Source organism: Rhyacophila brunnea, unplaced genomic scaffold (genome assembly GCF_057557595.1).
Source record: "Rhyacophila brunnea isolate RB1 unplaced genomic scaffold, BYU_Rbru_1.0 scaffold_16, whole genome shotgun sequence".
Lineage (NCBI taxonomy): Eukaryota > Metazoa > Arthropoda > Insecta > Trichoptera > Rhyacophilidae > Rhyacophila > Rhyacophila brunnea.
The window spans coordinates 4,976,821-4,990,871 of NW_028232816.1; the positions used below are offsets into that span (position 1 = coordinate 4,976,821).

Consider the following 14,051-nt stretch of genomic DNA (forward strand, 5'->3'; position numbering starts at 1 on the left):
GCTATTATATGGAAGCCATGCTGAATTCCAGTATCGTCATTGACAAGTGCAATTCAAGAGTGTTACCGTAAAAAAAAATATTATTACCTATCATTAAGATATATAAATATCGTCCAACGAAAATAATTACAAATGATAAACATGACAACAGTTAGTTAATATTTATAATTACAATGTTCCTAGGAAAGAGTTAACAATGATTTATAATAAAGTCGCGACTCGCTAGTTCGTTAATGTTATGAGGAAGGCTGTGAAACAATTTAAACTATTTTTGATTAGAAGCTCGCTCCAGCTGAGCTGTTTTTATACAATTTGAGTCCAAAAATATTGTTTGATCGATAACAGGTTACAAAATGTGTCTATTTTATTTTTGGAATTACAATACCAGTGATCCCTTCTAGCAGTCACGTTTACCGTCAACAGGAAATTTAGCACCCGTGTACGCACTTCATAAGTGTGCCCACAACAGCAACATAATATAACAGTAAACATGAGTGCTAAATTAGGGTCACAGAAACGATTTAATAAATACTAAGTGTATGACTCGATTTCCCATAACGTCAAACCATCCCGTAACAATTAATTGATTACGCAGTAGAATGTCACACAGTTATATTCAGGACTTTTTTATTCCAGAGCTGGATATCATAGGATGTGCGTCATGACTCCTAATTAAAAATATATTCAGTAGGCGAAGAGATACGAATCAGGTAGATATTGCATTAGTTGTATTAAATATTCATTCATTCGTATGTCGAGTTTGGCAATGATAAAAGAAACAGAATCAGTCTTACAAAACACATCACCCAAGCCTACGTATGGGTTTGTTTACTAAACTGATTAAAAGTTGGTTAAAAGATTTAACAATCTTTGGCCCCATTATTTAGGGGCATTAATTTTAAGTTCCAAATTGATGACCATTATCGAATCTGTATTTGGAACAATACTTGTGGAAAGTTAACTTATTTATACGCACACACTGTAGTTTATAAGGAATGGGCGAGTGATTCACGGTATTGGTATATGATGGAAAGACAACGTTTAGGCGGCAGACAATCGCATGATTGCCACTGTGGCGCATCTTTATGTCTCATATAAATGTCAATACATGCCAAACACTAATGTGTAAGTGACATATTACGACTGTCAGCAGCGAGTTGTAAACTTAACGTTAGCATGAAAATTATCGCCTATTATCTATTCCGAGGACTGTTTGAAAAGTCTCGGTAAAAAACATCTGGTAACTTTAACTTTAGTCGGGTTTTCTTGCAAAATTTATGGGAAGTATCTAAGCCTTACAATTCGTATTTATAACAAAGAATTCGTAGATAAAATCAAAAATAATTACGCCGGAAACCGGCTTGAGGTTATTTTTATTCCACATTATTTAGAATATCTAATTCCCTCCGTGGAGTAATAATACGCAAGCGCATTGTCAACGAACAGAAACCATATTTGAATACATCTGTAGTAGCTAAGATTATTTTCTAGAGAGTAACAAACCTTGCAAATTATTATAAGACTTGGTCATTAAACAATCCTGTTAGATCCTGATTCAGCAACAAGCAAAAGGAGTGGAATATTTTATAGAGTGAGCTGTCTGAATTTTGGCTACTCAACTGGCAATTTGTATCTGAGCTCAGTGTGCCGAGTTCAATCCTATTTTTTTTTTATACAATGACAGTATATTATTAGATCAAATTATGATAAGTTCAAAGTTGATGATTTCGAGATACTATTCAATTTGGGCAAGCCAATCAATTGAAATAATAATAGTATTCGATGGTAAGTGTTATATAATTTACCATTACAGTTTTAAACTATTCAAACGAAAAATATAAATTTTGCACTTATCATAAATTGATCAAAGATTGTAAATATACACATTTATTGCCAACAATAGATTTAATATCATGTATGGCACAATCACAAAAAACTGTGGTCTTTTTTTAAATTATTCACCATCTCATACGCCAAGTATAAAAATGAAGATGATACTAGATATTTAATTTCATGCACTTTCTAAAATTGACTAGTATTTAGGATAATAGATGATGCATAAATGTAAATAATTCTGATCTCTTCATAAGTGACATAAGAGGAATAAATATTTTTTTATTGACTATTACAGACCGATAGCTTTATTGAAATTGGTATGCATTGGCTGGCAGAAATATACAAATTCGAACAGTATCATAGTCTTAAATTGGACAAAATTCAAATCATTATTTGTCATTACCTTGTATGACGTACAGTGTAAGAAATGGCCGAGACAGCTCGGATAGAAAGACCTGACACAAGACACATTTGAAACGGAAGTAGAGACAATTCGAAAGGCGAATCTCTGCAGTTACCGCAGTATTTACAAAGGGATCCGAACACCGACAGAGGGGAAAGGGGTCACACTTAACGCGTGCATTGCCAGCTCACTTCTCTTAATACTGTGAGAGTAGTAGGTACATATTTAACTTTTGCAAAATCATTAATAACGGATACATCATTTTAATAAACATACCGAGTATACCTTATTTGTGACCGCTACGATTATTGTTATTAATTTTATTATAATATATGTTATATTAATTTTATTCATTTTCAAATTGTTACAAAAAACAGGGGCAAACATCTCATAAGCATTTTTGGAAATCATATTTACGGCGACATTCCCGAAAATAACTGAACAATGCAATGTAATACAATCCGAAATGGCAATGTTTTTGTATAAGAAATCAACCGAAAAGATCAATTGAGGCGCTGAGCATCGAACAAATAAAAAATGCACCAGTAATCAATTTGAGTCGAATCGATTATATAAATGTACGATTATAAATTATACATCTTGTATTAAGTTTATTATTGTTTTTAGTGTTTGAAGAACAAATACATATGTTGCTATATCATATAATATGACAGTATAATAGTGGGAAACCATTTTGCAACAGGTCGAGCTATGAACTTCTTGTTAGTGGAAATTTACAGCGTTAAACAGATAAGAACAGTAACCAATTTCTGAACGAAACAATCAGTTTACGGCAGTTAATAGTTAGGGTTTATTCAGTTATGTAATTACGGTACATATTCGTGACAACCCAGTAATAAGAGAGTCAATTCGCGATGTTGTCTGCCATATTGGATTATATTCCAGTCATCGTTCGGTGCTTCTCGATGGCGTTACCGTAATATGTATTTTTTTAAAATATATAAGTTATGCATCTTTGGTAACAGCTCAGATGTATTAATTACGAATCAATTCAGTGTTTGTACACGTATTATAGATATCCTTATTTGCATCGTTGGTAGGCCTGATTGCACGGGAAATGCAGGATATGACAGCGCGGAAACCGGCCTGACGAAGGAGAAGAAAGGGAATTCAGATCGCATCCTCGGTTTTGAATCGGCTATAACTTCACAGAAAATACGTGCAAAATTTTGTACCGTTATGTCAACAAACGGGGTTTGATATTGAACATATTTAAACTTGTGGTCAGCAAACTGTGTATGTTACAGCATTATATTAATTGATTATAAAAGCATCATTGTTAATTATTACGATGTTAAGAAAACATTCTTATTAATAGGTATATTACTGGTACTGTCTTGTAAATGAGTCAATGGTAAAATATATTATTTCATTTGCAAGGATCGATATCATTGTCTTTTGTTGTGCCGTAATGGCTGAGTTTACCACTGATCTAAGCTAAGATCATTTGAGGGAGTCTACTCTGTCAGTAGATACTACATATAAAGTTAAAGTCTTAGACATTATCATCAGAAGACGGATAAAATATCCATAGAGAATAAAGCGCAACTTTTCTATGAGTCTATCTTAAAAAGAAACGGAATGTTCATCGAATGACTCAAGAAACGCAAAAAGCGGACCGAAGCAACATATCACAATAATCATTTGCAAGTTCGCTTGGCGGCCTCGAAATGCCGCGCTTCTTCGATTCCCTTACAGGATTTAAGCAACGAGACTAGGCATTATTACATTTTATAAAAATGCAAACAGAGAAAGGAGTCAGGGAACTTCCCTCTCCGAAAGGGAGCGGGGAGACTGACGCGAGTGGAGTTTATTTCTAGAGGTAAATATTCTCTCACTGATTCCCAATGCTGAGCGCCATGGCGATCTGCAATTCCCTCTCTTCTCTTTCCCGGCGCTCCCTCCTCTCCTCCTCGAGCCTTTTGCCTTCGGCGGCCGCCCACGCGAGCTGCCTCTCTTCCGAGGGCAGGGCCGACGGAGTCGAGGCGGGAGGCGGAACGGAGAGATTACTGCCGGATTTATTTTTGTGCCGCCCGAGACTGCCCCACGAGACGGCCTGACTGAGGGTCCTGGCGTATCTGCCGCCGGGCTTGGGAGACTTTTCTTTTGGAGGCTTCTCCTTCTTCTCCTGCTCCTTGGCCGCTTTGGAGCCGGATTTAGTTTTGCCGACGCTCCATGTATTGGTGGAGAAGCGTTCGGACGACGCCGAGACGGTCGAAGTGTTGTTGTTATTATTATTATTTATAACGGGAGCGGGGCTGCCCCAGCTGGAGTCGTTGCTCGTAGCCCAGTCGTCGCTGCCGTCCCCCCAACTAGTGGCGTTTCCGGCGCTCCCGCCTCCCCAGGCGGCCCACGATTGGTTGTTATTATTGGCAATGGGAGCGGAAGTGCGGCCGCTTCCGGCGAAGGGATCAGCCGACGGCAGAGGCGCAGACTGTCTTCCGGGAGTATTGTTATTTTTTTCGAAAGCTTTCATCCCGGAAGAGGCGGAGAAAAAATCGTCAGTTTCGAATGCGGAAAAAGTGTTGTTATTGACGACAGTTTTACTCTCACGGCTCGTTCTGACCTCAAGCTTGACGCCGTCGGCCGCGTCGGCGAAAGGGTCCTCCAGATTGAAGGGGTCCTCGTAGCGATAGTCCCGGAAGGGGTCCTCGGTGAAGTCGTCCACGTCGGGCTTACGGGGGCCCGCCCCGCTCTTGCCGGTCGGCTGAACACGGAAGGTAGGTTTTTTATTGTTAAGCGGGTGATAATTAATTTAGTCGGGCCGGGCGGCGGCTCCGGGTCGCCTCTCGCTCTGTGTCCCCCTCCCTTTAAAGCTGCAAAAGATCAGAGAGAAAGGGCGATGTTTCGCCGTTAGAGCATGTTTGAGTTTCTAGCCTTTTTTTCATAACACATATTAAAAATGATTTAATCCTGTTTCAATTATTATCAAACGTTTAATTAAAGTAGGTATTGAACATTCCGAGAAGTAAGTAATAACCAATTAACAAATTCGTGTAGATTTTTAGAAAAATATTTAAATACTTACATACTTCAAACATTATAAAAGCAATGTTGATATTTTAATAAAATAAATTTATACTGGTACAGAGGCAGTATAAAAGGCATCTCATTTTATAAAAAAAATAATGCGACAATAGTATTATTTAAACATTTCTACAGATAAAATTAAAATCGGGTGTAAAAGATTATCTATTTACAAGAATAAGATAAAAACAAAACGTTTTGCTCCAAACGAAATAAAAACTAGAAACAATATTCAAACAGCTAGTAAAATAAAACAATGCAGCCATACTTGCATATGCATAAAATATTAAACAATATTTAGTAGATGTGTGCGGTGCCAGCCAACAGGGATAACCTAAATCAATCAAACAAATAAAAATAAAACAAATAACGATAAGGGAGGGGGTAAATAATAAAGATCTGAAAAAAATTATAAAAAAAAGCAATGCTCACATAAAGCTACAGATAATCATGAATATTCTATTAAACATTCAATGAATTTAGTCTTGAATGATGTCTTTTAGTAGCATTTTTTTATTGAATATTAAGCTGCTATAATATTAATAGCAGCTTAATAATTAAAGCGCTTGCCTGTTGAGCAACGGATCTGTATTTGACTTCACTCGGTGCAAGTTTTTTTCTAGATGTATACATTCAATGAAATGCTTAACCCATTGGAGACAATTGGCGCCAATTTGCCACCGCTGTTGGCCAGGTGATTCTGGACAATTTGACGCCGCTTGTCCTTGGTAAAAATGTTTTATTTTTTACATTTAGATATTTCTTGAACAAATTTACCTACATATTTAAAAAGATGAATTGTTTCAATACTTACACAAGTTTTAAATAAATATTAAATTAATCATATAATATAAAAGTTGTAGCTGTTTTAGTAAACTCTTGTAAAATTTACTACAAAATTAAATCTGTTTTGGTCCAAAATTTTTCCCATTTTAATCTGTCTTCAATGGGTTAAGTAACTAAAGTAGGTACTCATAATAATATGTTATCTTTGAATGTTCGTGTTTATTGATAGTTGAATTCATACAACTAGGTCTAGATATCAACATTATGTAGCAACGTGATTGTAAAGATTTTCATTATATTAATATTATTACATAGCTACATTTGTAATAATAAAAATTTTGTATGTAAAAATGTTTTTACAATCACGATACATGTCATGCAGAGAAATTAACATAATATAATATGTACAACACAAGGAAAAACAGATTACTAGATTACGGAATAAATTTGAGTAATAAAATCAATTACAAACTTTGGAATTTGTAATAAACATGTAAATGTAAAAAAACCATTTTATGAAATATATTAGTGTTGAATCTGTGCGTGTTGTAATCTAATTCAAAATCGATTCTTACCAATGTTAATGTGTAAATATACCAATCACTGGCGACACTAAATGCTACAACTTATGGCGCCGTATACCTTGGCCCCAAGTTACATAAATAATATTATGCTGGTAGTAGTATTTGTGGTTTTTTTTTTATTACATATCTTTCTACTTGAAATTGGCACAAGTTGTATACATCTATATACACATAGCAACGGTGAAATTGGAACACAACCAAACGAAATGGGTAAAACTGTTGATATTCAAGTATATGTTATATGTCCAAATATCAAAAACACTCAATGAATGGCCAGTTCAGAGTGAGACAAGAATCCTTTGAAAGTACTTCATAAGAAAACTACACCTAAAGCATTAATCATACATATTTAATTGAGATTATTAAAATGAATTACAAAGTAAGGTGTCTAAAATATGTGAATACTTGTGAAAAAAAAAAATTAAGTAGGGTGAAAGGTGTAGGAACACAATAAGAAAGGGGAATAATGTCATGCATACCTAGTTTTACTTTTTCTGCTAGCATGAACACAAGACCGGAAATTACAAGTAAACAAGTACATAAATGCTTATACACAATAAATATGTAACATTTAAAAAAAAGTACATGAACTGTCAGCCGTGTCATCTCGGAATAATATTTTTTTTCACTATAATATTACTGTTCTCAGCGCAAGAGCACACCATCTGACAAAATATAGACTTTTAACTCGCATAAATTTTATTCATACTTATGCATGCATTCATTTAAAAAATCAGTACTACACCAATGGCACTTAGTGCAGTATTGCATAAGTACACCGTGTGCACAAAATTAAAAATAATAGTGTGCTCTTGTACTGAGGCAGCGATCTGACAGTTTTAGTAAATATATTATATTTACTGTACGAAATCTAAGTTTTTTTTTTTATTATTCATTCTCATTATACTTTAATGTATTGTAGATGCAGTCTACGATATCTTTAAAATATATTCTAAATATAGTGTTTTAGGGCCACATTGCATAGTCATACTTATGTAAATAAGTGGGCTTATGTGATACTTGGAATGGGAACGCGTCTATGTAACATTCCGTACTAATTCCCATTCCAATTAATACATTAGCACACTTACCTACGTAGGGATGAATGAAACCCAAAAGATTTTATAAAATAAATCGCATTAAAGGAATCTATACTCAGTTTTTAAGGACGCTTGATAATAGATAAAAATAAATAATATATTAAGCAAAAATATTGAAAATTTCCCTTTGAGATAATTTTGAAAATGCTCATGGATAGTATGTAGATGTAAAATCCCTAAATAAAAAAATTAAAAGAAAATAATTAGTAAATCAAATTAAACATAATATCAACATTTCAAATAAACTTAAAAATACCTTGCGTATAACGATCGAGTCATTTTAATTTCAATTCCAAATCTCTATATAACCGTAAGTGTTGTAGAGGAAAACATCACAGATATTCATGCTATCAATTTATTTAAATACACATATTAATTGAAATAATATTGATCAGTCAGGATTCAGATCCAAAACCAAACTACAATAAATTATTGTTTGAGGTCATATTTCAGATGGTGAACTGTTTTTTAAGGCTATGGAGAAATTTGAAATTAAATTTACGTGACCCATATTATTTAACAAAGAGAAAATTCTTAATACCAAATTTGGATAACAATGTGAAACATATGAACCATAGACTATTTTTATTAACATAATAATATTGTAATTTTATTTTGGTTTGTGGCAAGTATGTAGTAAGTAATCAATTGGTCAGAGTTATGACAGATATTTTGAGAGAATTCAATAAATTAAGGTCAACATTGCACCAATTCGGAACGTATTTAAGACACACAAATCTTTACAGATCATATTTGGCAGATGTATCCTTAGATCCATTAGCCTTGCAATTAGGGGTAAACTATTACGATATAAAATAATAATACATTATTTGAGATTGGTAAAATGTTTTCTCTGTTATGGTTCATATTTTTCACATTTTGAGTAGATACTAAAATACATTTCTGTCAATTACTAAACTCAAATTTAATTTAACAAGTACTTATTCACCAATAACAAAACAATGAATTTATTTTAGAAATATACATACTATGGTACCTACCCAATTTCATTTGAAACAAAAATAAAAATTCCTCTCATTTCTATATTATACCAGCGGCCAAGACCATATTCAACAGTGGTAAACAATTATTATAAAAGGGTAAACTTTAAATAATCGTTCAGTATTGAGTCTTCGCCATCGATACAGACTATGGCTAAATATTATATTATTTAAACATTTATACAATAATTAAAAATCATACTTCAAAAGCTCCGAAAAAATATAATTTATAAATTATTACTCAAAAATAAGATATGAAGAAAATCGTTTAGGCATATCATGCAATAGACAAAAATTGATGAGCTATCTATTTCAAAGTTGTATTTATAATAGATACACTTCTACGATTTTTGTTTAGACAGTTATTTGGATGTATTGTCGAAAGGGTTCTCTAAAACTAATTCTATTATAAAAATTTGTATTTTTTGGATGCAGTCTTCCTATACCAGAAATTCTGAATTAAAAAACTAACAAAAAAGTATGTATACAGCCAATTTCAGCATCATTTTTAAATTGTATGTCATGTTAGGATAATTAAAGTAATGATACATAAATCAAGTCAATCTAGAAGGAAATATTTTTATCTACTATCAATTCTATGGCCACAAAAAACGAAGCGTTTTTTGAGAACACAGCAAAAACAATGTTAACACAATCACAAATTGAATGCATATGCAACCAATTGTCAACCGGTGACTGAAAATATAAGTCATCCTAGTCGAACTTATGTAATTATGTTACGTTAATTTTCTTTGAGATCTGATGGCTTATTAAATCAGTAATAAAATAAAAACAAATGAAATTGAATGTAGTTTTACAGCCCGGCCATAGAATTGTTATTTTAATTGCCCATTGACCGTAGAAATAAGCTGTATACAGTTAAATTACAACTAAGTATGGCCATGAATGAAGAATCAACTATGGAAAATCAGTTCATATTATGGTGAGAAGAAAAAGTATTACTGTCATAAAAAATAGCTGTATCACAAGGAAACGTGACAGAAGTGAAACTTTTAAATTATAGCGACCGGCAGTGTTTCTTTAACGTTTTCGTATTAAATAACACATACTAAAGTTAAACAGGAGATATTCTCGTAATCTGATCCTGGAGATATAGCTCAGTGGTAGTGTTTGACTTTAGATCAAAAAGTTGGTGGTTTGAGCCTACACGACAAAGTTTGTTTGTTTATTGGGTCAGTTGTGATGCTTTCTCGTTGATTTATCTGTACCACGTAAAAAAGTTTCACTTCAATCATCAATAATGAGATTTACTATAGTTGATTGGACATTGCATAGTTAGACAGATAGATTAAGATAGCTTAACTATGAGAGGGCAATGGGGTAGTAACATAATGGTAATGGTACCTTATTGTTGTTGAAGGAAGAGAAGTCGGTGGGGAAGGCATGTGTCTGAGTCTGAGGTTGCGGCTGGTGCGGTCTGGGGGGCGCGGGGCGCGGCGGAGGCTGCTTGTGCTTCTTAGGCGGGAGAGAGGGCGTCGGCGACGAACCGTCTCGCGTCGGGGCATGTAGGATGGCAAACGGATCGCACCCAAACGGATCCTTGTCTTTGCTCTGCAGCAAATGATAAGATTGAAAAATGAAAACATTCAAATGTCCGCCAGCGATCTCTGCATAATAAATAAAATATGTGTACATAGCTGAAAGTTTCTAAATGCCAGTGGAATCCTTAAATTAGTAGGACCATCGTGTAGGTAACCTCATTTTTACTTGTCGGCCTTTGATGTTACCGCTGGCGAAGAGTGTTTAAAAATTATTGTGTTCTCTTTTGGCTATGTGACCAAAGAACCGCAGAATTCTTTGGAGACATATTTTAAACAACTAGTATTTCGCTTTCATTGATCTATATCAGAGGTAGTCAACCTTTTTATACCTACCGGCCACTTTTGTATCTCTGTTAGTAGTAAGATTTTCTAACCGCCCACCGGTTCCATCAGAGTAATGGTGATTCATAAAGTAGGAAAGTAACTTTACTTTATAAAATTTATAAAGTAGAGTTACAGAAAGTTAAAGCATATAATTATAATTACTTACCAAATACATTATGTCAGACTTTTGCTAATGGCAGAATAAATCTTTATAAAACAACTTACTGTAGGTAAATCTATCTTTTTATTTACACTTTGCATACATAGAAGCATGAAGTCTGAGGAAATTACATTTAATTAATTAAATTATTAATGAGATTCCTGAGGCTGATGCTGCGAAACTAAATACTGGATATCTGAAAATGTTTTTAAAACCCCTACCGCCCACCATGAAACTACTGATAACTTAACTACCCCTGATCTATATAGACAGAGCGCAGTATTGCACTCTTTATGTCACGCAACTATATTATAGTGCATTAACTATTTCCGTAAGTGGACGGTAAGGACTAGTACACACATCTGTGAATTCGAGTGACAACATAGAACAAGGATATGAAATAATATTATACTTGCCTCCTCTGTTTTAGATTTATTGTCTTGTGAGCCTTCAAATGCATTTCCCCCGAAGGGATCTGGGGTGGAACCTCCTCTAAAACTATTACTCGCAAATGGATCAGCTGCGAAACCGTCCTGTGGAAACAAATTTTCATATGTATTTAGACCAATAATTTGATAATTCCAGAATATTTTTAGTGTGATTAAAGTCATAGAAAAGTTAATATTCTTTACGTTGGCTTGGCGTATTGAAAGCTGGCAGTTATAAACAAGATAGCGACCTGTATCTGTAACATACTACTGTTTGCAATATATTTAGGCTCCTTTTATATAGAAAAATAATAATTATATAATATAATCAATACTTGTATAATATCGTCTCTGTTCTGGCAGAACACACTAACTGGAGAATACTAGTTTTGAGTAATTTGACTTTGAAGTTGTTAAAATGTTTGAAATGGTCTATCATGTCAGTTTATTAAGTAATCGTAAAAAGGATGACTTTAAAATAAAGACTGTTTATTTATTAAGAAGGTTTCCAGACGGTAAAGTTTGAAATAAGGAGCATTTTGGTATAACTAACTCAATATGTCACTGTTTCGAATTAGTGTCTTCTGCCAGAACAGTGACGATATATACATATAACATATAATATCTGATTCATTGACACATTTACGAGTGTGGCAATAACATAAAATAATAATATGATATAATGTTTATTACAAACGTACTAAATTTTAAGTAATGGCTTCATAATAATGTGTTTCCTAAATAATCCGTGAGATCAAAGGATTCTCTGTTTGGCAAGTTTAATACGTAGTGACCGTGAGATTATATTTCTATCTATAACTACCAGCGGCTCTGCCTTCGGGGTTCGTATGGACCATCCCCACATCCGTACCGTGCCAAAAATATGTATATGATATTATTATAAAGGATCATAACATACCTACGTATAATGTGATGAAATTAACAAAATTATTTTTTACACACTAAAATCGTCACTATTACATAGAGGTATTTGTTATAAATAATTAATAAAGATAAACAATAACTGTTGTAAATTACCTAATAAAATAACATAATGATTACATGGTAAAAAAATTAACAATCAAATTAAATACGCGCCATTATGTAGTAACACATATAAATATACAAATTAAGAAAACTATGGAGTGTATTTTTTCTCGCCGATCAGGGTCGTCTCGTCCTCATCTCTTAAGGATTTGAATTCATTAGTATTAGTATACACACACTGGGGAGCGATTCAAATAACCCCAAGTGAAATAAAAGAGCTCGCTAGATGTCACTATTCAAACCTGATAATGACATATAATTAGATATAATTATTAAATAGGTACTTATATATTATTTGCTTTCATTAAAACATTAAGTATTTAATATATGTATTAAATACAATTCCCTCCATTCTCATAATGAAATTTTAATATAAGTACATTGATACATAATTATTTCAAATATGAGAAGAAAGGTATATTTCATAATTCATGGCTAAACTACATCATTTAAATAGCCACTGATAACTACTAAATAATTCAAAGTCTCACCGATTTGTTCGTTGGGAAGGTGGCTGTGAAGGGATCACTTGCACCGCTGGATTTGCTGGCAAAGGGATCGTCTTTGAACGGGTCGGAGCCGAAGCCGTCTTTTGTGGCACCCGGCCCGTTCATACTTCCGAAAGCATCTCCTCCCATAGGCGATTTGTTATCCTGGTACAAAAAGAAGATAAAAAATAATAAAATATTCATTATGTTCACGGGCCTATGCTGGAAATCTCTGAAGTCCTGACAAGCTAAGCATAGAGAATATTGTTACGAATTAGCTGGTGAAGGACATTGCATTCAGACGCATTTGACACTAAGTGATAGGATAAGCCTTCACGTTGTGAAGTCTTTCAATATTTCTCTTTACCAATATAAAAAAAAACAGACAGCTCTGTTGCCCAAGGGCTATGAAATGTAAGTGAAAATACTGAGAATATAGTGTGACTCTAACTCACATTTTTACTCTTACGAAAATACTCAACATAAAAGAATGTCACATTATTTATTATTGAAAATATATAATTTCGAAGACCTTATATTATTATTTAGCCAAGTCTCCCTTTTCATTCAGTCTGATAATGGAAACCTGGAGGAACAAAAGTTACTTTTCGAGGAATTTTCCAATTGGTATGTGTATCGATGAAGAATGCCGCATTCTTAAATCTTAAAAATATTGAACTAAAAGTTATTATGTGACAATTAGCATTTAAAATAAATAGAAGTGGGTGAAAATGAAATAACCAGCGGATTATCTATTGCTTACCAAGTTATTAGGCGTGGTGCCCTGCACGAGGCGGGCGAGACCGGCAGGAGACAGAGGCGGCTCCAAGGAGAGGTAGTGGTGAGAGGGCGCTGGCCCTCCGTCCAGGGCTTTCCGGATGGCCTCCTCTGCTGCCATGGCTTGTTGCTCCTGTTCTTCTAAGTGAGTCAGCTTCACATTTGCCTGCAATATCAATTGATTTTGTAATTGGTGTTGATTTTCTCATCTTGTATGTACGGTGCAGTGAATTACTAGGAGCCAGGGGAAGCCTTCACCCAGCAATGGGACGACCCCGGCTGATGATGATGTATTATAATATGGTAGGTGAATCTATTTAAGCAATATACATCGCAAGAGTGGTTGTAAGTCCATTCAATTTGCAATATACAATTGACAACAGGTTTAATAAAATTATTAATAAACAAACAAATTGTACTTTCATTGTATGTATCATATTGTTGATTGGCTTTCTAATCTTCTGAAGTTAAATTACTCATGGCCCAACAGTTTTATACAAAATAATT

At 34.0% G+C, this 14,051-nt stretch overlaps 2 protein-coding genes across 3 annotated transcripts in view; both read right to left on the reverse strand.

Moving 5' to 3' along the window:
• The window catches only part of LOC147074236 (uncharacterized), a 626,724-nt gene that overhangs the window by 436,193 nt on the left and 176,480 nt on the right, over positions 1 to 14,051 (reverse strand). The gene's annotated exons all lie outside the window — the stretch shown is intronic.
• The window catches only part of Eps-15 (Epidermal growth factor receptor pathway substrate 15), a 43,526-nt gene continuing 32,116 nt past the window's right edge, over positions 2,642 to 14,051 (reverse strand). For both annotated transcript variants that reach the window (XM_085943429.1, XM_085943428.1), the window contains exons 13-17: positions 13,531 to 13,710; positions 12,771 to 12,932; positions 11,221 to 11,337; positions 10,124 to 10,330; positions 2,642 to 4,967 (exon numbers count right to left, since the gene is read on the reverse strand). In XM_085943429.1, coding sequence (XP_085799555.1) covers positions 4,095 to 4,967; positions 10,124 to 10,330; positions 11,221 to 11,337; positions 12,771 to 12,932; positions 13,531 to 13,710 — 1,539 coding nt within the window. In that variant the 3' untranslated portion in view covers positions 2,642 to 4,094. The remainder of the gene's footprint in view (positions 4,968 to 10,123; positions 10,331 to 11,220; positions 11,338 to 12,770; positions 12,933 to 13,530; positions 13,711 to 14,051) is intronic.